The sequence below is a fragment of the Erpetoichthys calabaricus genome, chromosome 11, assembly GCF_900747795.2.
Source record: "Erpetoichthys calabaricus chromosome 11, fErpCal1.3, whole genome shotgun sequence".
Lineage (NCBI taxonomy): Eukaryota > Metazoa > Chordata > Cladistia > Polypteriformes > Polypteridae > Erpetoichthys > Erpetoichthys calabaricus.
This window is the reverse complement of record NC_041404.2, coordinates 59,608,669-59,632,792: the sequence shown is the minus strand read 5'-3', so window position 1 is coordinate 59,632,792 and position 24,124 is coordinate 59,608,669. Positions and strand designations below refer to the sequence as shown.

At 42.4% G+C, this 24,124-nt stretch overlaps 2 protein-coding genes across 3 annotated transcripts in view; both read left to right on the top strand.

Annotated features, from left to right (window-relative positions):
- LOC114660439 (serine protease inhibitor Kazal-type 1-like) overlaps nucleotides 1–24,124 on the top strand; it is an 821,621-nt gene that overhangs the window by 643,528 nt on the left and 153,969 nt on the right. The window lies entirely within an intron of this gene.
- On the top strand, nucleotides 10,394–14,577 carry LOC114660437 (polyubiquitin-like). Its single transcript, XM_028813139.2, has 2 exons — nucleotides 10,394–10,643; nucleotides 14,421–14,577. The coding sequence occupies exons 1-2, from the start codon at nucleotides 10,499–10,501 to the stop codon at nucleotides 14,546–14,548; spliced, it is 273 nt and encodes a 90-aa protein (XP_028668972.1). The 5' UTR covers nucleotides 10,394–10,498; the 3' UTR covers nucleotides 14,549–14,577.

Here is a 24,124-nt window from a genome sequence, read left to right as displayed (position 1 = left end):
TGGTACTTTAACATGCTGTTTTAAAAAACAGTCACTGATTACTTCTAAAAATTCCTGACAATGGAGGCAAGCACATCGGCAAAATGAAACCACTGAGGAAAGAGAACTTTGCTTAGCCGCTAATGTACAACCAATGTGATTGATTGATTGAAGTGCCAGAATCCATGGTTTCTAGGATCCTGGGCTTTTTACAGCACGGGTTTACACAGCTAGTACTGTATATTGATTGTATTGAATAACTTCTATCCTTGTTAACTGTCAGCTTTTACCTCTAGCACCCTAAGAAAGTATTTTAAATAAAGCCTCATGATCTGTGACTCTGTCCTGCTGCTACTTTAGCACAAGGACAAGTATGGATAAGTGAACCAGTATAAGCTACTGTAACAGAATCCTCACTCCAAGGGTCCTGTTTATAAGTAGCTGTCAAGGACATAAGAAATGAAACTAATCACACACTTCTGTAATGGACGGACAGGTGTAATTAAGAAGTGCTACCATCATCTGTAAGTCAGTCATATCTTTCCATGTACTGAGTGGCTCCATGTATGTGTCAATAAAGGCATTCTTCCCATCCTGGACTGGCTTTGTGATCTGACTTTGACAAGTGAAAGTTTCAAGCATTTGCTGTTTCACTGTCTGTGTATTCTCTTACACCTGTACCACTCGTAATACTCTTCTCCTATTCTTTGACTGTTCTTTTACTACTAAAATAGTAAAAGGATCTCTTTGGGTCACCTTTCCTTTTCCCTTAGATAGATAGATAGATAGATAGATAGATAGATAGATAGATAGATAGATAGATAGATAGATAGATAGATAGATAGATAGATAGATAGATAGATAGATAGATAGATAGATAGATAGATAGATAGATAGATAGATAGATAGATAGATAGATAGATAGATAGATAGATAGATAGATAGATAGATACTTTATTAATCCCAAGGGGAAATTCACATACTCCAGCAGCAGCATCCTGATAAAGAAAATATTAAATTAAAGAGTGATAACAATGCAGGTATACAGACATTTGATAATGTTGATAATATTTCTCCCCAGCCACCTTTTAACTTTCCTAATATCATTTTTCAATGTTGCTCTCCTGCTCTTATTTGTGTCTTCTCTCATCGTGCTAAGTATCATAGTTCAATTGTGGCAGCAATTTATTCACGCGAATCCAAGAGACAGGCAGTGGGCTGAGAGGAGAGGGAGGCTTAAAATTAATCACTTGGTGCTCAAATTATCTGACATGCTGTCTCAGACATACACTTCAATAAATGCCATTGTAGAACACAAAGATTCACTTCATTATCCTACAGAATTTTTAAATTCCATTAATCCTCCTGGCAAGACGCCCCACAACTTAGCATTGAAAGTAGTACCACCGATTGTCTTTTTAAGAAACCTGAGCCCAGCCAAACTTTTCAATGGTACCCGTCTCCAGGTCTGTCAGCTTCGGAACAACATCATAGAGGTGATAATCATCACAGGATGTGGCATTAACGAGAGGGTTTTAATCCCTCACATTCCTCTAGTAGCAACAGACTTGCCCTTTTAATTCAAGAGATTACAGTTCCCTGTGAAGTTTTGCTTTGCAATGTCAATTAACAAGGCCCAGAGAGAGACCCCCAGGTTGGCAGGGGTTGATCTTTGCTCACTGTGCTTCTCGCATGGTCAGCTTTACGTCACTTTCTCCTGGGTTAGTACCCCAAGAAACCTGTATGTCCTCACCCCTGATAGCAAAACCAAAAATTGTGTATATTTCTATTGTATATAAATTATTCTCAAAGCAAATTACATTTTTTTTTATTCATTTTTAAAGTTTGTCCTGTTTCAGTACTATGCGAGCGGAGCCGTGGGGGGCTAGTTCATAATAATTTAATGGTATTATATTTATATAATGTTTAACTTTAAGCTTGTTCATATTATTTATTAATAAAACTTTGTTCCTATTACTTCCCACTTTTTGACAAGTTAGTAACTTGACTCATTTGTAAATAACACTGGCATCTGCTGGATTTTTTGTGTAAGTTACTAATCATTTTTTGTATCCTTTATTTATTTCAAAGCACACATCATAAAAATAATTAGTTACATTTATGTAATGCTTTTCTTACTATTTAAAGCACTTTACAAAAGGTGGGGGAAGCCATGTTAATCACCACCAATGTGCAGATGATAGATAGATAGATAGATAGATAGATAGATAGATAGATAGATAGATAGATAGATAGATAGATAGATAGATAGATAGATAGATAGATAGATAGATAGATAGATAGATAGATGTGAAAGGCACTACATAATAGATAGATACTTTGTTTGTCCCAAGGGAGGAATTTAGTTTTTTCAAATAATAATACATATTATAATAGACAAATGCACACGAGAATTACTAAAAACAAAGAAATCTTCTGTCTTGACTAAAGATATGAGAGGAGTCACAATTTCTTGACACACTTTTGCTGAATAATTCATTGGCTGAAAATCCTCATTGTTTTGGTGTCACAGAGAGGATGTGCAGCTTTCTTCATTCCCTCGTCTAAATTAAGATAGCAGCCATCTAATAAAAATGAAGAAGTGCTTCGTTTTAGAAGACGTGGCATTAATTCGGTATGTCTCAGTTATTGGCACTTTTTGGCTTTTGTTTTATGTTTTTTTGTTCTTTTCATTTTTCTACCATACGATCTTCAAGCAGCACGGCATTTACCAAATTTTTCAATTAGCGGTAAATGTGTTTTTTATCCAACAAGCGATCAAAGAAAGCTTTATGAGTGAAATAAATGAAAAATAAAATCTATATTTACTGATTTCGTCAGGCCTGTTGACGAATTTCAGGATGGAGTCTTTGGGGTCGTATAGTGCTTCTCCATCTTTTGTGGCTGTGTGTCCGGCATCTTCAGCAGTCTGGCGGTGGAGCGCGGCCTGCAGGGTTTAGTTAAAGTCCGGTTTCACTTTCATATCTGAAAAATCAAACGACAACTTTATGTAATCCCCTTATTTACAGCGCTCTTCATTCTGCGAAAATAAAACAAAGCGAAATATCCACAGTGTTGGACATTGTGCACTGCGCACGTAAACGTTCATCTATCCACCCATCCATCCACTTTCTACGTTTCAACATTTAAAATCTAATGCAAATAATACGTGACTCGATAAGCAGTATTCAACACGGCCGTTATAAATAAATCTCGTTGTATGCCTGTACTGTTAAAACCATCCAATACAGGACGCGCTCCCTCACTGAAATAAACGTGGCTTTAATTTAACAGGCAGCGGATTTAACCGCCAAAAAACGTCAGGATCGAGCAGTGGACGGTCTCTCTCCGTAAAATCAATGCCATCAACAATTAATACTAAATTGGACTGTATCGTTGTGTTTTTAAATTGCATCTTATAATTATTTCGAATCAAAAGAACTCAAGATGGAGTTGGATTGGTTCGCAGCTGAGTGTGAAGCGGCTGGGATGGGAATCAGCACCTCCAAATCCGAGACCATGGTCCTCAGCCGGAAAAGGGTGGAGTGCCCTCTCAGGGTTGGGAGCGAGATCCTGCCTCAAGTGGAGGAGTTCAAGTATCTCGGGGTCTTGTTCACGAGTGAGGGAAGAATGGAGCGTGAGATCGACAGGCGGATCGGTGCGGCGTCCACAGTGATGCGGGCTCTGCATCGGTCTGTCGTGGTGAAAAAGGAGCTGAGCCGCAAGGCGAAGCTCTCAATTTACCAGTCGTTCCTACCCTCACCTATGGTCATGAGCTATGGGTAGTGACCGAAAGAACGAGATCGCGAATACAAGTGGCTGAAATGAGTTTCCTCCGCAGGGTGTCTGGGCTTTCCCTTAAAGATAGGGTGAGAAGCTCAGTCATCCAGGAGGGACTCAGAGTAGAGCCGCTGCTCCTCTGCATCGAGAGGAGTCAGATGAGGTGGCTCAGGGATCTGATCAGGATGCCTCCTGGACGCCTCCCTGGTGAGGTGTTCCGGGCACGTCTAACCGGGAGGAGGCCCCGGGGAAGACCCAGGACACGCTGGAGGGACTATGTCTCTCGACTGGCCTGGGAACGCCTTGGGATTCTCCCGGAAGAGCTAGAAGAAGTGGCCGGGGAGAGGGAAGTCTGGGCATCTCTGCTCAAGCTGCTGCTCCCGCGACCCGACCTCGGATAAGCGGGAGAGGATGGATGGATGGACAACTCAAGATGAATACTTCAGTGATCTAACTTTAAACTCATAATACACCTACAATATACAGATCGTTTACCTACACAAGGGTGACAACAACGTTAAACTATTTTAAAATAAAAAAATGTTAATTAACATTTTAATTTAATTAATTTAATTAATTTTAATAATTTTAATTAATTAACATTTTTTTCCAGTCATTGAATGTAATCCAATGATTAAAGAAAGCAATTCATTTTGTCCAGTGGGGAAGGCATTAAGTTGCGTTTCTGATGTTGGGTATGCTATTTCATTAGAATATCAAAACCATCTCAGCATAAATCAGCTTTCGTAAAAATAAAAAAAAAATCACAGAAAAATGATTTTACTAACGATCATTACGTTTTTGTTTTTTACAGTGCAAAAGTACTATAGGCAGAATTTTCAGCAGTGCGTGAAATTAAAAACCTTGTCGAGGGATTTACTTACCTCAGCAGTGACATTCATGTCTTAATTGACTATTCCTATAATAATAATAATAATTCTTTGCATTTATATAGCGCTTTTCTCAGTACTGCTCAGCAATTGCAGGTTAAGGGCGTTGCTCAAGGGCCCAACAGAGCAGAGTCCCTACTGGCAGTTATAGGATTCAAACCAGCAACCTTCCAATTGCCAGTGCAGATCCGTAGCCTCAGAGCCACCAATGCGCCTATAAAGTCAGTAGACAGATTGGGTCACTGGAAAAGGGGTGTGTGGCGCTCCTGATATCTGCAGAAGGACGAAGGTCCAAGTCTTTAGAGTCCTGGTGCTCCCTGTTTGTGAGACATGGATGCTATCCAGTGACCTGAGATGAAGACTGGACTCCTTCATGTGTGTCTCTTCAGAGAATCCGCTGGTTTGACTTTGTGTTGCTCACGGAGCCCCGAACGAGGCACATGACCTGCATTGTGAAGGAGCGTCCGTTACGGCACTACGGCCATGTGGCGTGATTACACAAGGGTGATCATCATTGTTGAGGACCTGAGCGGCTGGACCAGGCCAAGGGGACGCCCAAATAACACCTGGTTGTGGCGGATATAGAGGGTCATTTCCAGTGGGCGGGACTGGACCTTGTGTCTGCCCTGGGATGGGGTTGCCAACCAGGATCCCGGGTTGTTTCATCATTAGGTGGGTGTGGTAACGCGCTGTACCAGTGCCTGCTCCCCAACCTGATCTGACCTGTGAAAGGGGGCTTCCGCTTTATGCAGATTTACTAACGTTATGGAAATTTTGACTTCTGTATCAACAACAACATTTATTTCTATAGCATATTTTCATTTAAATTAATAGCTTAAAGTGCTTGATAAGAAGTCAAATAGAAAATTACAAGAAAAGAAGAAAAAAAAAATATTAGGTAAATAACAGTGAAAAAGCAACCGAGAACGTTAATGAATCCATATGATCTTATAAAACATGCACATATAATTAGTAGAAGAGCAGGGTCCTTATTTACAATATCATATTGTAAGTTTCTAAAGAGGAGTCTGGTGAGAAGGTCAGATGGCCGGGAGGACAGGAAAAACAGACTGTACCATTGTTAGTTTATACAACAATTATACATAAAATAGTCTTCCACACTGAAAAAATTAATTGATATTGACAGCTAAAACATTGCTTACCTGTAAATTTACTTTCCATTTATATTTTTAAAATGATGGTGGCACAATGGTAGCATTGCTGCTTCGCAGTATGGAGACCAACCGAGGTTCACGTCCCAAGTCCTCCATGCATGGAGTTTGCATGTTCTCCCCGTGTCTGTGTTGGTTTCCTCCCACAGTACTAAGACATGCAGGTTAGGTGGATTGGCCACAGTGTGTGTGTGTGTGTTTGTGTGTTCACCCTGTGATGGACTGGCACCCTGTCCAGGGTTTGTTTCTGCCTTGCATCCTATGCCAGCCAGGTAAGGCTCCAGCACCCCCTCCCCACCATACTGGTCCTGAATTAAGGGGGTTAGAAAATGACATGACAAGTTACTCACTTTTGAGGTATTCACAGAAAGAACTTAGTTTCCTACATGGCTGGCAGTTTTTGTTATGTGTTACGGGCAAAGCCTAAGAAATGCAGTAGCCGGCTTACATGTACAAAAGCATACAAAATCTTTTTAAATGCATTAAGAACCAGGTGTCATTCCTGCCTTATACCCAATGCTTGTTGGGATAGGCACCAGCTTCTGAAGGAGCCAAAGCACACACTGGCATCACTAATTCACCTAACTAACTTGTCTTTGGACAGTGGGAGGAAACCGGAGCAGCGCCATGTTGACACAAGGAGAACAGGCTAACTCCACGCAGGGAGGACAAGACCCTGGTCTGCTTAGTTCAAGGCAGCAGAGCTACCACTGCGACACCAGGCCACCAAAATGAGCAGCTTTTACTGAAATCTTCTTTCAAGTACAAATTTTAAACTCCTATTGATGATTATAAACTTTTAACGCATAAAGGGTTTACTTGTTCTCAAACCTAACTTTGAGGATTCCCGTTCTCTGCATATTTCCATAATACCCATAAAAATGTGTGTCCTTGGCGCTACTTGTATGGTACCATTTTCTGTTAAATAAGAAATGAACTCCTATTGCATTTAAACGGCGCTTTACCGGACTGGGTACCGTTTAGGGATAACTCCCTCTGAGGTGTTCGCTACAGTGCCCGAAAAATGTCTGGTACAGGGTGGCCCACCACCACCGAGACGACTCCCGTCTCATCTGCCGCCGGATAGGTGGCTTCGCTGTGGCACTCATAAGCGGATAGTCTGCCCTCTAGAGGCTAAAGTGCACATTGCACGGCTCAGAGGCGAATCCGTAGTAGCTGAAGTACTAGGGCAGGGGTCGGCAACCCGCGGCTCTGGAGCCGCATGCGGCTCTTCAGCCTCCTTGTAATGGCTCCTTTTGGCCTTGACAAAAAAAAAAAAAAAACATGAAAATGAATAACGGCAATTTCTTCATTTAATTTGTATATAATATATGTAATATATATAATGTTTATTTACTACTACTACTGTTATACACTTTAACATCTAATTTTTATTTTTATTTTTTATTTATAATTTGTCAACTAAAATATGCGTCACATCTACGTCTATAGCCCTCGCCTTTACCTGCAGGTGGCTTCTGGAGTGTGCGACCCCTGCACTAACCATGAATAAATCCCAAAAATGAAAAATCCCAGAAGAGAACAGAGAGTTTAATTCTGCGTGGACAGAAGCATTTGCCTTCACCGCCAACGACGCTGGCTTACCGGTGTGCTTAATATGTGGCGATAAATTATCGAACAACAAAAAATGTAACGTTGAAAGACATTTTCGAAACAAGCACTCAGCATTCACTGAAAAATACCCAAGTGAAGATGAGCGAAAGAGAGCAATTTCGGAACTGCAACGGAAAGCTGAACAGAGCAAACAAAAAAAGTGGATCACTTCTACACAGTCAACTACAGCTGCTAGTTTTGTGGCAGCTCAAGAGATCGTAAGGAGGGGTAAGCCGTTCACAGACGGAGAATACATGAAAGAATCGTTCATAAAAATATCAGAGCATCTATTCTCTGACTTTAAATGTTTTGGCGTAGGATGTTTTGGTGTTTGAGCGCATGATGACAGTGTTTGCCAGAGATGTACAGAAAGGTACACTCTCTCACTTCCCCTCCCTGAGAGAGTTCAAAGCAGTGAACATTCACATAAATTGTGATTATTTCCACCGTACAATTATTGCAATGCAAGCTGCATTTAGAGAAAGGTTCAGTGAGTTCAGAAAGAAAAAAAACACTCTCTCCTTCCCTGGACATCGACCCATCCCTGCTGAACACATCCGCATTCACAGGAGTAAGTAAGCCCGATCTAGAAATTGAACTGGCCGCATAGCGGATAAAGATTTATGGGTGTCCAAGTTCAAATGCCTGACAGCGGATCTTGAAGAAGTCGCCCGTCAGAAGGCTACTCTCGCTAAAGAGCACAAATGGACTGATATTGAAAACCTCCCCAAACCCGACAAACTTGTTTTCAATACATGGAGTGCCATTCCCGAAACATATATGAACATGAAAAAATATGCATTTGGAGTCCTGTCCATCTTTGGCTCAACATACTTATGTGAGCAAGTTTTCTCAAGCATGAACTTCATAAAGTCCAAATATCTCTCCCACCTCACACATGTGCCTGCAGTCCTGTGTGAAGGTCAAAGTCACATCGTATAGCCCCGACATAGAACAACAGCAACATTTATTTATATAGCACATTTTCATACAAAAAGTAGCTCAAAGTGCTAGAGATGATCTGCAGCGAACTTCAGAAACAGAAGTCACATTAAACAGGTGAGAACAATAGCATTTAATAGGCTAATATTTAAAAAAAAAAAAAAAACACATTTATTTCAGACCCGGAGCTGATGTAGATTTTTTTGTATGTTCAGGTGCTTCAGTTGATTGCTGGCTGAGAGGGAAACCTGAAGAGGATGAGAGCACACTGAAATGGAATTTTATGTTTACTTTTTTAAAGCTGCTAAGCTACAGCTAAATGTTTTATTTATATTAAAGAGGGCTAGTTTTTATTTTAATTTTATACAGGTATAGGAAGGACTCAAATAGGCCTGCAGAGTTCGGTTAAATTTATTTCAAAGTAGGCCTACACATGCACACTGCACTTCTGTTTGTTGTATTCCGTGGTTGTAACATGTAAAATCTAAAAAAAGATTAAAACTTTTAAAAGTTTATAAGCTGTGTTATGTTTTGTGGCTCCAGACTATTTTTCTTTGGAGGAAGAGGGGGCAAAATGGCTCTTTTGATAGTGAAGGTTGCAGACCCCTGTACTAGGGTGTTGTACCGTGTTAGCCATTATGAATGTAGAGAAAAGCCAAGCAAAATGACACCTTTTATTGGCTAACTAAAAAGATTACAATATGCAAGCTTTCGAGGCAACTCAGGACCCTTCTTCAGGCAAGATGTAGTAGCTGAAGTAAGCCCAGGGAAAGGTGGCTGGGTTCTAGAATTGGGTTTGGATTTAGAGTTAGACATATAAGAAATAATAAACAGCCTATCTTTTGAAAGTTTTTAAATATTGAGATGCACTTTGGTGAAGTATTTTTTAAATATATTTTTTAAAATATCAGACACGTTAACATGCATTTTATAGCTATGTACTTAAAATTCCAGTTATAAATTATATGTATACACTTTATAGGGTTATAAATTATATGTATAGGGTTTTAAATTATATGCATACATTTTGCTACCAAAATACATATACACAGTGTATTGCCTTGTACGGTAGCCTACCATTTTCTGTTAAATAAGAAATGAACTCCCATTGCATTTAAACGGCGCTTTACCGGACTGGGCACCGTTTAGGGATAACTCCTTCTGAGGTGTTTGCTACAGTGCCCGAAAAATGTCTGGTACAGGGTGGCCCACCGCCACCGAGTCGACTCCCGTCTCATCTGCCGCCGGATAGGCGGTTGCTGTCGTGTCGCCTGCCTTGCTTCCTTGCTGTCTGCCTCCTGGAAATCACTTTTGTGGTGGCAGTGTGCTGAAGTGGTCAGTGCGTACAAGTGTAGCGGAAATGAACGACATTATTCGTTGCAAGAAAGAATTGCAATAAGTTACATCAAAGAAACATTGCCATATTTCCCACATATCTATGGCTACTATTCGGGAGCATTTCTCTGACTAACGGATTATTAGCCAGGGTTAATGGTCAATACGTTTGCCTGACTTAACAACGTTCGACTATTTCTTGTGGGTTCATTTAAAGGTGTGCAAAGAAAATGCGATAGAGAGAATCGATCAGATGACGTTGCAATGAGTGTACATGAACATGCTGAAACGGACACAGAGAAGTGTTGACGCACAAGGAGATCACTTTCAGCATCTTCTGTAAATGTGAATACAAAATGTGATATTTTTTCTCTTTAGCGCGTAATGCAGTGGTCTCGGTGGAGGCGGGACACTTTTTAGTGGGCCACCCCGTACCATAACGAAGAGAAATCCTTTGGGTATTAGCATTGCTTCTCTAAATTCAACGCCGCTCTGAAAACGAGACTGCTGTTGCAAACTGCGACGGGGTTCGGCCCCCTTATTGTTGTCGCTTGTAGTGGTAACGAGCATGCGCGTAATTGACTTAAATGTTCAGTTCTTTTTATCGCCAGCCGCCCAACTTTCTAGAGACAGGTAAGCACGTGACTTCCCATCAATTCTACTATAATGGGAAGTTCCTGACTCAGCGTATTTAAGTGAAACTGAAACCAGATTGACACATATAGAACATATTCATGAAAACAACTCCGATTGGGTCAGCTGCTGTAAACACGACACAGCAGCAACATGGGCAAGATCTTCCAAGTCATCATATACGGACTAAGAGACGAAAAAATAATTATTGACCTCGGCAGCACCGAGGAGGAGATGAACAACACGACTGTCTTGGAACTCAAAACAAAAATCGTGCTGAGGCTACCTGGAAATTCAGGTATGTAACTTGTAACACAAGGCGTTTAAACGCAGTGAGCGGAAACTGCGCGCAGTGGCTCATAAGCGGATAGTCTGCCCTCTAGAGGCGAAAGTGTACATTGCACGGCTCAGAAGGGAATCCGTAATAGCTGAAGTGAGCCCCAGGGAAAGGTGGCTGGGTTCTAGAATTGGGTTTGGATTTAGAGATAGACATATAAGAAATAATAAACAGCCTATCTTTTAAAAGTTTTTAAATATTGAGATGCACTTTGGTGAAGTATTTTTTAAATATATTCTTTAAAATATCAGACACATTAACATGCATTTTATAGCTGTGTACTTAAAATTCCTGTTATAAATTATATGTATACATTTTGCTACCAAAATAAATATACACAGTGTATTGCCTTTTCTGTAACACTGTAAATGGCACCAACTAAATTTCAAAAGGAAACAGCCTGTAGTGTTCCTTCATGCAAATGTTGTGGCAACTGGTTCGGTGAATGGATGTGCATACCAGTTAAACACACAGACATCTCCAGCTCTGTAAATTAGATTAAGAATTATAGTTTGTGTAGACACTGGAAAACGAGGACTCAGGTGGAGGCAAAAATGCACACAGCGCCACTGGGATTTTTCTCATAATTATGTTTAGTCTGCCTTGATGCATTACTCACCCAGAATATCACAGGACTTTGGAGTTTTATATGTCAGTTAAGGGCGGCACGGTGGCGCAGTGGGTAGCGCTGCTGCCTCGCAGTTGGGAGATCTGGGGACCCGGGTTCGCTTCCCGGGTCCGCCCTGCGTGGAGTTTGCATGTTCTCCCCGTGTCTGCGTGGGTTTCCTCTGGGCGCTCCGGTTTCCTCCCACAGTCCAAAGACATGCCGGTTAGGTGGATTGGCAATTCTAAATTGGCCCTAGTGTGTGCTTGGTGTGTGGGTGTGTTTGTGTGTTTCCTGCGGTGGGTTGGCACCCTGCCCAGGATTGGTTCCCTGCCTTGTGCCCTGTGTTGGCTGGGATTGGCTCCAGCGGACCCCCGTGACCCTGTGTTCGGATTCAGCGGGTTGGACAATGGATGGATGGATGGATGTCAGTTAAGGTGAGAGACAGAACAATAAGAGTTTCTTACAAATATGCAAAAGCTTCGTAAATTACCACGCTGAAGCACAATTATGGATTGTGGAGGAGCATCGATAGACAGGAGTGAGAGGCACTATAGAAAAAATAACTAGATATGAAAGGTTCTATATAGTATACAGGAAAGACACTATATAATGCACAATAGTTTGTGTTTTACCTTTTGGCTTCATTTGGACCACTTTCAGAGATCTGCTTTCACTTTGACATTAAAAAGTCTTTTCTTGTTGATCAATACAAATAAAGTTAAACTGAATCCATTGTGATGCCATGGTGTGTGACAGGAAAATGTGAAACCCACCGAAGGGGGCTGAGATAAACATGTATGGAGGAGTAGCCATGAAACAAGGGAGTCACCCCCCAGCTACATGATGATTCCAGCGCTCCTCTATCAAAGAAGACTTTTCCATAGGCAGGCAAGCAACTTGGCAGCAGGGCAGTGGCACCATGTGCGCATGAGAGTACTGAGAAGAGAAACGGAGTAGGTGAGGGTTAGTAACAAATTATAAATTTCATATTACTTTTTAGTACTGATAATAAACAACAGAGATACAGTATTTGCAGCTTATCAGCAGCTCTAGTCAGGGTGTGCTAAACTGAATTTGTAAGTATTCATGTCTGATTTTAAAGCTGAGACAGAAGGGGCATCTCTTATAGCAGCTGGCAGACCATTCCACAGCTTTGGGGGGTGGGGGGGGCATGTAACTAAAAGGTGAACCATCCATCCATCCATTTTCCAACCCACTGAATCCGAACACAGGGTCACAGGGGTCTGCTGGAGCCAATCCCAGCCAACACAGGGCACAAGGCAGGGAACCAATCCTGGGCAGGGTGCCAACCCACCGCAGGAAACACACAAACACACCAAACACACACTAGGGCCAATTTAGAATCGCCAATCCACCTAACCTGCATGTCTTTGGACTGTGGGAGGAAACCGGAGCGCCCGGAGGAAACCCACGCAGACACGGGGAGAACATGCAAACTCCACGCAGGGAGGACCCGGGAAGCGAACCCAGGTCCCCAGATCTCCCAACTGCAAGGCAGCAGCGCTACCCACTGCGCCACCGTGCCACCCTCCTTAATTTCCCTACATGTTTAAAATGGGAGAAATATGATTTGGACAATTTTGTAATGCGTGCTTTAAATGACATGCTAGAGTTAAAGATAATGCTGAGATTGTGGGCCGATTCAATAAAACTAGTGGTGGTTCCAATGAATTAAATAACGACAATATATTGTGGTCAGCATCTTTTCCTCCAATAATTAACATCTCTGTTTTATCTATTAAAATAGATAGATAGAGAGGACACAAGTTAAAAGCACCAAGACTCTTTTATTAAAATCTTCACAGTGCTCTCCAACACTACAGCTACAGATAAATGTGCAATAAAACACACAAATGATTCTATTATCTTCTCCGCCTCTTTGTCTTTCTTTTCTCCTCCACAACTCCCAGCAAGATTTGTCCCCCTTCCACCCGAGTCTGGCTCGCTGACTGGGTTCAAGGTGGTTCTTTTTATATTGGCCAACCCGGAAATACTTCTGTACTTCCGCTCACATGGCCTGCCAGTACTTTCTTGTTAGGGGAAAACCTTGTCTCCCATAGTCCTTCCACAGAACCACCTGGCAGCACCAATGGCTCCCAACATGACTGAGATACCGAACTCCAATTCCCAGGATGCCCTGTGGGAAACCGGGGCACCGCTGTAAACCAGGGAGCTGCCCTCTTGCGTTTGGGGGACATAGTGCCCTAAAAAGCTGCCTTCCCCCATCCTTTCATATCTGGGGCATACTAGCCGGGTTCAGCTGTCGACCATCTCTTACAACAGATATATTTGAAAGGAACTATATAATAGATAGATAAATAGATGTGAAAGACACTATATGATAGATAGATAGATAGATAGATAGATAGATAGATAGATAGATAGATAGATAGATAGATAGATAGATAGATAGATAGATAGATAGATAGATAGTGTAGCACCCGGATGGGGCTCATGCCCGGCCGGGATGCCCAGGAAGACAGGAGGAGGGCTCATTCCTCCTCCAGACCGCGAGAGGGCGTCCGCCCTGGTTGTATTGGGGGCCGCGGGTACAGGGCTTGGAAGCCCAACCCTGTAGGGGCCCGTGGTCACCGCCAGGGGGTGTCCCCCTGCCTAAAGGACCCTGGACCCCAGTACTTCCGCCACACCAGGAAGTGCTGGGGGGAAGAAGAGAGGGAACACCCGGAGTGTTTCCGGGAGGACAGCTGGTATTTCTGCCACACTGGGGCGTGTCCGCGGGATTGCCAGTGCACACCCAGGTACGGATAAAAGGGGCTGCCTCCCTTCATTCGAGGCTGGAGATGGGTGGAAGCAGGACAAGGTCCAAGAAAAGAGAGAAGGAGGCGGTCCGAAGAGGCAGAGTGGTTGGCCTGGACTTTGGGGAAGATTGGGGTTTGTGGCACAATAATTATAAATAATAGTGTAAATAAACGTGTGTTGGGTGACATGAACGTGTCTGCCTGTCTGTGTCCGAGCCAGTCTCCACAATAGATAGATAGACTTCTTAACCTACTACAATGCCATTTGAGACACAGAGAACAATTAAATTACATTTTAAATGCTTTGCTTTTTGATTTTGTGATGATTTTAATTCCTTTGTATTTTTTTAGATTCACCAGAAGATCTGCGGCTGATATTTGCCAACAAAGAGCTGAAAGATTCTGCAAAGCTGTCAGACTATCAGATAAAAGATAATTCTGTAATTTTGATGATTTTGCGTTTGCCTGGTAAAAATTAAAAGAATTTGTTATTCTAAGTGCTGGCGACTGTGGAAAAACAAAATTAAAGAGACCGAGGTAGACTTGACTTTGGATGTCTTAATTACTGTATAACTTGCTTAAATTGAGTGTCCATACACAGACAAATGTTTAATTAACTTGTAAATGAAGCACATTGCCACCTCTGAGTATTTCTATCCTTTTTCTGAACTCACTTTATGCATTAGAAATCCAGAGGATTTAGGGAGCATGGCATGGCACACTCACACTGCCACAAGTTTGAGTCACCAGTTAACCAAAGACACCTAAAAATGGAGAAGAGGTGGCAGTTCCACGTAGACCGTGAATGATCTTTGAATTGTACCCAGGCTGTGCAGCAGGAACGCCTCCAGTAAGCCACCATACCGCCTTTGTTGTAAGAGTCTGCTAAGACCTGGATAGGGGTCTCTTTTTGAACTGCCTTTCCTGAGGTTTCTTCCATTTTTCCCTACAAGGTTTTTTTTTTTGGAATTTTTCCTTGTCTTCTTAGAGAGTCGAGGCTGGGGGGCTGTCAAGAGGTAGGGCCTGTTAAAGCCCATTGCGGCACTTCTTGTGTGATTTTGGGCTATACATAAATAAATTGTACTGTATTGTATTGTATTGTATATATTAATAGTGTTAAAGCGTAAAACATAATGTTGTAATCTAACCTTCATTTAGTAATCACAAGATGAGGTTCAACCAGACTATTACCAGACATATGTGGAACCCAAGATCACATACTTTAAAAGTACTGCATATGACTTAAGACAAGATGAGAGGAGAGCTACCTTGTTTGCTATGCTTAGATCAATAACTCAAAGCTCATGTAGCACCTCTGAAATGCACTTTATCTATACAGTGGAACCTCGGTTCACGACCATAATTCGTTCCAAAACTCTGGTCGTAAACCGATTTGGTCGTCAACCAAAGCAATTTCCCCCATAGGATTGTATGTAAATACAGTCAACCCTTGATATACGACCGGCCTGACATGCGAACAACTTGATTTACAACCAAAATTTTTGTTTTGATTTACGACCAACATCTTGCGTTACGACCTGAATGCGGTCACGTGTATCTGCTTGCGCGATTGTAAACAAACAGCCCAGAACGTTCGAAAGCGTCAGTTGGAGCCCAGATACGTGTGTTTGTGGACGTAATTTCGGTCAATGCAGTGATTTATAGAATTCATTTCGATAATTGCTAAGGAAGGAAGAGAAGGTAACGAAGGTAAAGAAAGCGATCACAATCGAAACAAAGAAGGAAATTGTGTAGAAATATGAGAGTGGTGTTTGAGTGGTGAACGATCTCGTTAATATGTACAGCATGTCGAAATCCACCATCTCGACAATTTTACAAAGAAAAGATTTGTATAAGGAGGCTCCTTCCAAACAATAAACACCTTCCATTTCATTCTCCTCCTCCTCCCTTCCTGCAGCCCAAAGATGTCAAATTAAATGGTGAGTACCGTATGAAATTGTTGTTTCTGGTAGGCTAGGCACTTTTTATAACTTTTTGGTTAGTACATTAGAAAAAATATTGGTGTTTTGGAAAATTATGCACATTATACAATCCTATTTTATTATGAAAAGGTTAAGTAAGTGTTGCTGTGGGAGGTTCGGAACGCATTATGAGTATTTCCATTATTTCTTATGGGAAAAATAGTCTTGACTTACAACCAACTTGAGTTACAACCAGCCCTCGTGAATGAATTGAGTTCGTAGGTCAAGGGTCCACTGTACAATTAATCCGTTCCAGACCATACGAACTGTATGTAAATATATTTTTTTAAAGATTTTTAAGCACAAATATAGTTAATTACACCATAGAATGCACATCGTAATAGTAAACTAAATGTAAAAACATTGAAAAACACTGAGAAAACCTTGAACAACAGAGAAAACTAACATTGCAAGAGTTCGCGCTATAGCCTTACGAGCCAATCGCTGTATAAACACTTTTTTTAATAAGTTTAAAGCACAGGGGAAAAAAGGAACATTTGAAAAATCCGTAACTTAATAAACAACCATGAAAAGTAACATTGCAACAATTCACGCTACGAACCGAAAAATGAACATTTGAAAAATCCGTAACTTAATAAACAACCATGAAAAGTAACATTGCAACAATTCACGCTACGAACCGAAAAATGAACATTTGAAAAATCCATAATACAAAAACTAACCATAAACCACCAAGAAAACTAACCTTGCATGAGTCGAGTTCTGGCACGAAGTGAGGAGGAACTGGGTGGAGAGGAGGTTACAGTACTTAGAAGCCATGGTTTACTGCGAAAGCACACGAAATACTGTAGAGCACAAAGAGTTCACAGGTAAAGCACGCACGTCTGACTGAGAACAATGAACAGAGAGAGGCTGAACACATGCTTAAATACAATAATCGGCACGTACGAACCGGAAGGAAAATGAAATAGAGCACAAAGAGTTCACAGCGAAAGGACGCACGCACGTGCAAGCATGTACGTCTGACCGAGAACAATGCAACACGTGCGGAAATCATCGGCGCACACAAACCGAAAGGGAAACTGGCTTGTTTGTATACCGAGTGTGCGGTCGTGAACCGAGGCAAAAGTTTGGCAAACTTTTTTGGTCGTAAACCGTTTTGTACATGTACCGAGACGTTCGTGAACCGAGGTTCCACTGTATTTGGGTTACACAGTACCTTGCTTATCTCTGTATTTGTTATATGGTGCCTTTCATGCCTGTCCTAATAAGACTATTCCATTCACCAATTTTTGGCCTCGCTTATTTCAAATGCAGGCATGCACAGGTCTGTCTCAGATGGAATGACATTCATAATAAATCATGTGTGCTATGCAATTGCACTATCTATGTGAAGAAGCCATATGCCAGCAGCCGAAATAATAGCATTGAGCACATAATGTTTTTTTGGCCAGAGGGAATGTGTGGCTTTGTAATAGCAATGATTAGGGTATGTCACACCAAATTATTTCTCAAATTTTGCAGCAAAATTTGAAAGCCCTTACAATGCTTGAGGAAATAAGCAGATAAATCCATTTGCCAACCACAGTTATGTTAAAACAAGCTGCATTTGTGCAAATCACTACTTTTACAGGAGTTGTTGGTATGATTGATATAAAGATTATTACTACAAGTATGGATGAGCATGCACATGTGAATTACAAGTGATATCACAGAATCAACGCACTGGTGCTCATGGATAGAAACTAGTAGACTCTAGTAGGCAGCACATTGTCCTGAAGATAGGTGGGGTGGGATGGGCGATTGACAGCAAAATGTCCCACAGGTACGCTGAGCTCTGGATTCCATGAACCCTTGGAGCATTCCTGTTATACTTTAAAAGCCTGAGAAGGTTCAGCAAGGTAGGCAGAGACCCCTAAGAAATAAGATGAATGAGATCCTCACAGAAGATAAGCAGGGATCAAGGAATGAGGAACAGCACACCACAGTGGAAGATGATCAGGAACACTGGACGAATGAAATAAATTCATTATGACAGCACCATGGTGAGCTTCAATAACTGTTACTTTACGAGGCGTTTCTTATGAATTGTGAATATGTGAAATTGGGAATTGGGAAATTTGTGAATTTCCCCTTGGGATTAATAAAGTACTCTATCTATCTATCTATCTATCTATCTATCTATCTATCTATCTATCTATCTATCTATCTATCTATCTATCTATCTGTCTGTCTGTCTGTCTGTCTGTCTGTCTGTCTGTCTGTCTGTCTGTCTAACTTATGACCTAAACAGCAGAAAGGTGGTTCTTCTGAAAGGACAGCTGTGGATCATTTAGTGTTAAATTAATGTCTTGTTGTTGTGATTTCCTCTCATTAATTTTCTCTGTGTGTGTGTGTGTGGTTCTTTCTGTCTTAGTGTTTGTTACAGAATTATTCCTGATGTTGTTGCAAAATAGCTTGGTTGAAAACATTACTCTAGACTACTTCATGAGAATGGCAGAAATCAAGTACCTTTCATTATTATTAACTGCATTATTATTAATTTTGTTTTTTGCTTTTATTATCTCTCTCTCTCTCTCTCTCTCGCTCTCTCTGTATATATATATATTGTGGCAAGCGGCTGAGGGTGGCACCCAGCCAGGATGCCCTGAAGGACCGGAGGAGGGATTGAGCCTCCTCCAGACCACGGGGGGGGTGACTGCACTGGGGGTGACTTTGGGGACCACGGGAACTGAGCATGGAAGCTCAAACCTATATGGGCCCACGGTCACCGCCAGATGGCGCCCCAATGCCTGAGGAGCCCTGGCCCTCAGCACTTCCGCCACACCCGGAAGTGCTGGGGGAAGGAAGACCAGGGATACTCGGAGTGCTTCCAGGTGCACAGCCGGTACTTTCGCCACACTGGGGAGTGCAGGCGGAAGATTGTCAGGAGGCACCTGGAGCACATCCAGGTGATGATAAAAGGGGTCGCCTCCCTCCATTCTGGGGCTGGAGTCAGGTGAGGAGAAGGACAGAGCTCGGGTGGAGAGGAGAAGAGGCGGCCTGAAGAGAGTGAGGCAGTGAGGAAGAAGGCCTGGAGTTTTGGGGAGTTTGGGGGTTGTGTGTTTCACTATTGTAAATATTTGCATAATAAACATGTTGTGGGTGATAAAAACGATGTCCGCCTGTCTGTGTCCGGGTTGTGTTCCACAATATATATATTGCACAAAATATATATAAAAGTTTTAGGCAGGTGTGAAAAAATGCTGTAAACAAAGAATGCTTTCAACAATGGAAGTGTTAATCATTTATTTTCATCAATCAACAAAATGCAGTAAATAAACAAAAGAGAAATCTAAATCAAATCAATATTTGGTGTGACCACCCTTTGCCTTCACAACAGCATCAATTCTTCTAGTTACACTTGCACACAGTTTTTGAAGGAACTCGGCTGGTAGGTTGTTCCAAACATCTTGGAGAACTAACCCCAGATTTTCTGTGGATGTAGGCTTCCTCACATCCTTCTGTCTCTTCATGTAATCCCAGACACACTCGATGATGTTGAGATCAGGGCTCTGTGGAGGCCATACCATCACTTCCAGGACTTCTTGTTCTTCTTTACGATGAAGATAGTTCTTAATGACTTTGCTGTATGTTTGGGGTCGTTGTCCTGCTGTAGAATAAATTTGGGGCCAATCATACACCTCCCTGATGGTATTGCATGATGGATAAGTATCTGCCTGTATTTCTCAGCATTGAGAACACCATTAATCCTGACCAAATCTCCAACTCCATTTGCAGAAATGCAGCCCCAAACGTTCAAGGAACCTCCACCATGCTTCACTGCTGCCTGCAGACACTCATTGTACCGCTCTCCAGCCCTTCGACGAACAAACTGCCTTCTGCTACAGCCAAATATTTCAAATTTTGACTCATCAGTCCAGAGCACCTGCTGCCATTTTTCTGCATCCCAGTTCCTATGTGTTCATGCATACTTGAGTCGCTTGGCCTTGTTTCCACATCGGAGGTATGGCTTTTTGGCTGCAACTCTTCCATGAAGACCACTTCTGGCCAGACTTCTCCGGACAGTAGATGGGTGTACCTGGGTCCCACTGATTTTTGCCAGTTCTGAGTTGATGGCACTGCTGGACATCTTCCAATTTTGAAGGGTAATAAGCTTTCTGTGTCTTTCATCTGCTGCACTAAGTTTCCTTGGCCGACCACTGCATCTACGATCCTCAATGTTGCCCGTTTCTTTGTGCTTCTTCAAAAGAGCTTGAACAGCACATCTTGAAACCCCAGTCTGCTTTGAGATCTTTGTCTGGGAGAGACCTTGCTGATGCAGTAGAACTGCCTTGTGTCTTGTTGCTGTGCTCCATCTTGCCATGACATGAAACTGTCTTCCACAACCTCACCTTGGTAGCAGAGTTTGGCTGTTCCTCACCCAGTTTGAAGCTGTTTCTGTTTCAGTTAATGACTGTGTTTCAACCTACGTATGACATTGATGATCATTAGCACCTGTTTGGTAGAATTGGTTGATCAGACACCTGACTAGAATCCTACAAAATCCCTGACTTTGTGCAAGTGGACCTATAAGAATTGATGATGGTTTGAAGGCAAAAGGTAGGAACACCAAATTTTGATTTGATTTAGATTTGTCTTTTGTTCGCTCACTTTGCATTTTGTAAATTGATAACAATAAACAATCATTATTTATATTTCTGAAAGCATTCTTTGTTTACAGCATTTTTTCACACCTGCCTAAAACTTTTGCACAGTACTGTATATATATATATACAGTAATCCCTCGCTATATCGCGCTTCGACTTTCACGGCTTCACTCTATTGCGGATTTTATATGTAAGCATATCTAAATATATAATGTGGATTTTTCGCTGCTCCGCGGGTTTCTGCGGACAATGGGTCTTTTTATTTCTGGTACATGCTTCTTCAGTTGGTTTGCCCAGTTGATTTCATACAAGGGATGCTATTGGTGGATGGCTGAGAAGCTACCCAATCAGAGCACGCAGTTAAGTTCCTGTGTGCTGATTGGCTCAGCGACGCATCGCCGCGTTCCATTCCGCTGTGTTAACCAGGAAGTCTCATCTTGCTCATTCAGCATCAACGCGTTTTGCTGTGTAAAGAGTTAACTTTTGTGCTCTTTTGTATTTATCTTTGTGCATAGTCAAGCCCTTCGTTATGGCTCCAATACGATCTGCTCCTGCTACTGCTTCAGGGGCCGTGCCCAAGCGCCAACGGAAGATGCTAACAATTGCCAAAAAGGTAAAAGTTTTGGATATGATGAAGGAAGGGAACAGCTACACCGCTGTAGGACGCCATTATGGCATCAATGAGTCCACGATTCTTTTTATTTAAAAAGGAGGAAAAGAATATAAGATCTACGGCCACAGTGTCCTTTTACTTGGGTGCAAAACGAGTTGTAAGTGGACGTAATAAGGCGGTAGTCCAGACGGAATCTGCTTTAGGGATTTGGATTGAAGACTGCCGGAAGAAGAACAACGGCGGTGCTACACAGTCGCCTGAAGAGGCTCCTTTAGAAGAGCTGTAACGCTATCCTTTGTTGTGCAGTAAAATTAAACTCATCGTTATCGGACAAGTCGTCGTGTCATTGTTGGTGAGTAACCATAATTAATTTTCTACGTACAGTACTTAGTACATGTAAGTATGTTCAGAGTCACTGTACACACATTTTACTGTTTACAATTTTTCTTCCATTGTACGTATTTATTGCTGGTGGCCTGTCTATCGTAATGGTTGTAATATATGTGATATCGGAGACGCTCGATATCTTTAAAATAATATTTAGGTTTTACTGTATATAAACAGTGTGTTTACATACATAATTTCAATGAATCTTACCTAATATCTAAGAGAATACAAAGGGTTTATGCTGTATAACTGTGCGGGAAATGTTTATAAGAGTGTGGGAGTGTTTATAAGGGCTTAAAATATATAAAAATAACCATATGAACATATGGTTTCTACTTCGCGGATTTTCACCTTTTGTGGGGGCAACTCCCATGATCGAGGAGGGATCACTGTATATATATTTATATAGGGCGGCGCAGTGGTAGCACTGGTTCCTCGCAGTTAGGAGATCCAGGTTCGCTTCCCTGGTCCTCCATGCATGGAGTTTGCATGTTCTCCCCGTGTCTGCGTGGGTTTCCTCCCACAGTCCAAAGACATGCAGGTTAGGTGCATTGGCGATCCTAAATTGTCCTTATTGTGTGCTTGGTGTGGGTGTGTGTGTGCGCCCTGCGGTGGGCTGGTGCTCTGCCCAGGGTTTGTTTCCTGCCTTGTGCCCTGTGTTGGCTGGGATTGGCTCCAGCAGACCCCCGTGACTCTGTAGTTAGGATATAGCGGGTTGGATAATGGATGGATGGATGGATGGATAGACATATATATACTGTGACATGGCCCCCCCCTAAGACCAGACCTGCCTGGTCAGGTGTACCTGTCCGAGAAGTCGTGGCATCGAGAAAGGGCATTGGCATGGGCTTGCAGTACATCACAGTGATAAGCAACCAAATATTTATACGGCTGTAGATCCAAAAACCACCTTGTGACGCATGGATTGGACTCCTTGTACAAGGCCATCCACTGTAATGAGGCATGGTTCATCACAAGAGTGAATTCATGCCGCAAGAGGAAGTATCTCAGCTGAGTAATCGCCCATTTAATAGCCAAAGCTTCCCGCTCCACTGGTTTCACGATCCAGCAGTTTCTGAATCAGGTACATAATGGGGTGTTCAAATCCATCGACACTTTGACTCAGCACGGCTCCAAGACCTGTGTCCGAAGCATCCGTCTGGAAAATGAAAGGCATAGAAAAGTCAGGTGCCTTCAATATAGGAGTTGACGTAAGGGACATTTTCAGATCATTGAATGCAGCCTGTGATGTTTCATCCAATACCATATGATTAAGTTTCCCCTTCTTTGTAAGGGTTGTCAAGGGCTTTGCTGTCTCAGAAAACCGGGGTACAAACCGGTGATAGTAAGCCGCTAAGCCAAGAAAAGCCTGAACCTGCCTCTTGTTTATCGGACGGGGCCAATTTAAAATGGCATCTATTTTAGAACACTGTGGTCTCACCATACCCTGGCCCACTAGGTAGCCTAAATATTTGGCTTCGACCAACCCAAAGTAACATTTCTTCGGGTTAATACGAAGACCAGCATTTTCCAGTGACCGCAATACAGATCCTTTCTGCTGCATGTGTTCCTCCCAGGTGCTGGAATAGATGACAACATTATCCAAGTAGGCAGCACTATATGAATTATGAGGATGGAGCACATTGTCCACCAGACTTTGGAAGGTCGCAGGTGGCCCATGTAATCTAAATGGGAGAACACGATACTGCTAGTGCCCGCTAGGGGTGCTAAACGCTGTCTTTTCCTTAGCGGAGTCCATTAGTGGAACCTGCTAGTACCCCTTAGTCATATCTAAAGTAGTCAAGAATTTGGCGTTTCCTAGCCGTTCGCGGAGGTTGCCCACTCGCCGGCATCGGATAGGCATCGAATTGGGAGACTTGGTTAAGCGGACGGAAATCATTGCAGAACTTCAAACTTCCTTTGGATTTAGTGACCATGACGACAGGACTGGACCAGGGACTATAACTTTCCTCAATCAAACCTAGGTCCAGCATTCATCTGATCTCCAGCTCCACTTCAGCCTTTTTTGCCTTCTGTACGGGCATTCTCAGACTATAACTCCAGGTTTCATCACAATGTCATGCATAACCAGGAAGGTCCATCCTGGATTTTCACTGACTACCTCAGGGAAAGACAGGATAACTGCTTTGAGCTCCCATCGTTGTTGGCAAGTCAGATTATCTCTGAAATTAAGGTGTAATATATGAGCGATGAGAAAGCGGGGCCATCCGGAGGAGGGCTCAGAATCCCTGTCCTTCCGCAGTTTCAGCAAATTCATATGATTAATCCGCTCACTGGGACAATGATTCGGTTGTTTCATATAAACACATGTCGCATACTCATATATATAGTGGCACGGTGGCACAGTGGTAGCGCTGCTGCCTCGCAGTTAGGAGACCCGGGTTCGCTTCCTGGGTCCTCCCTGCGTGGAGTTCGCATGTTCTCCCCGTGTCTGCATGGGTT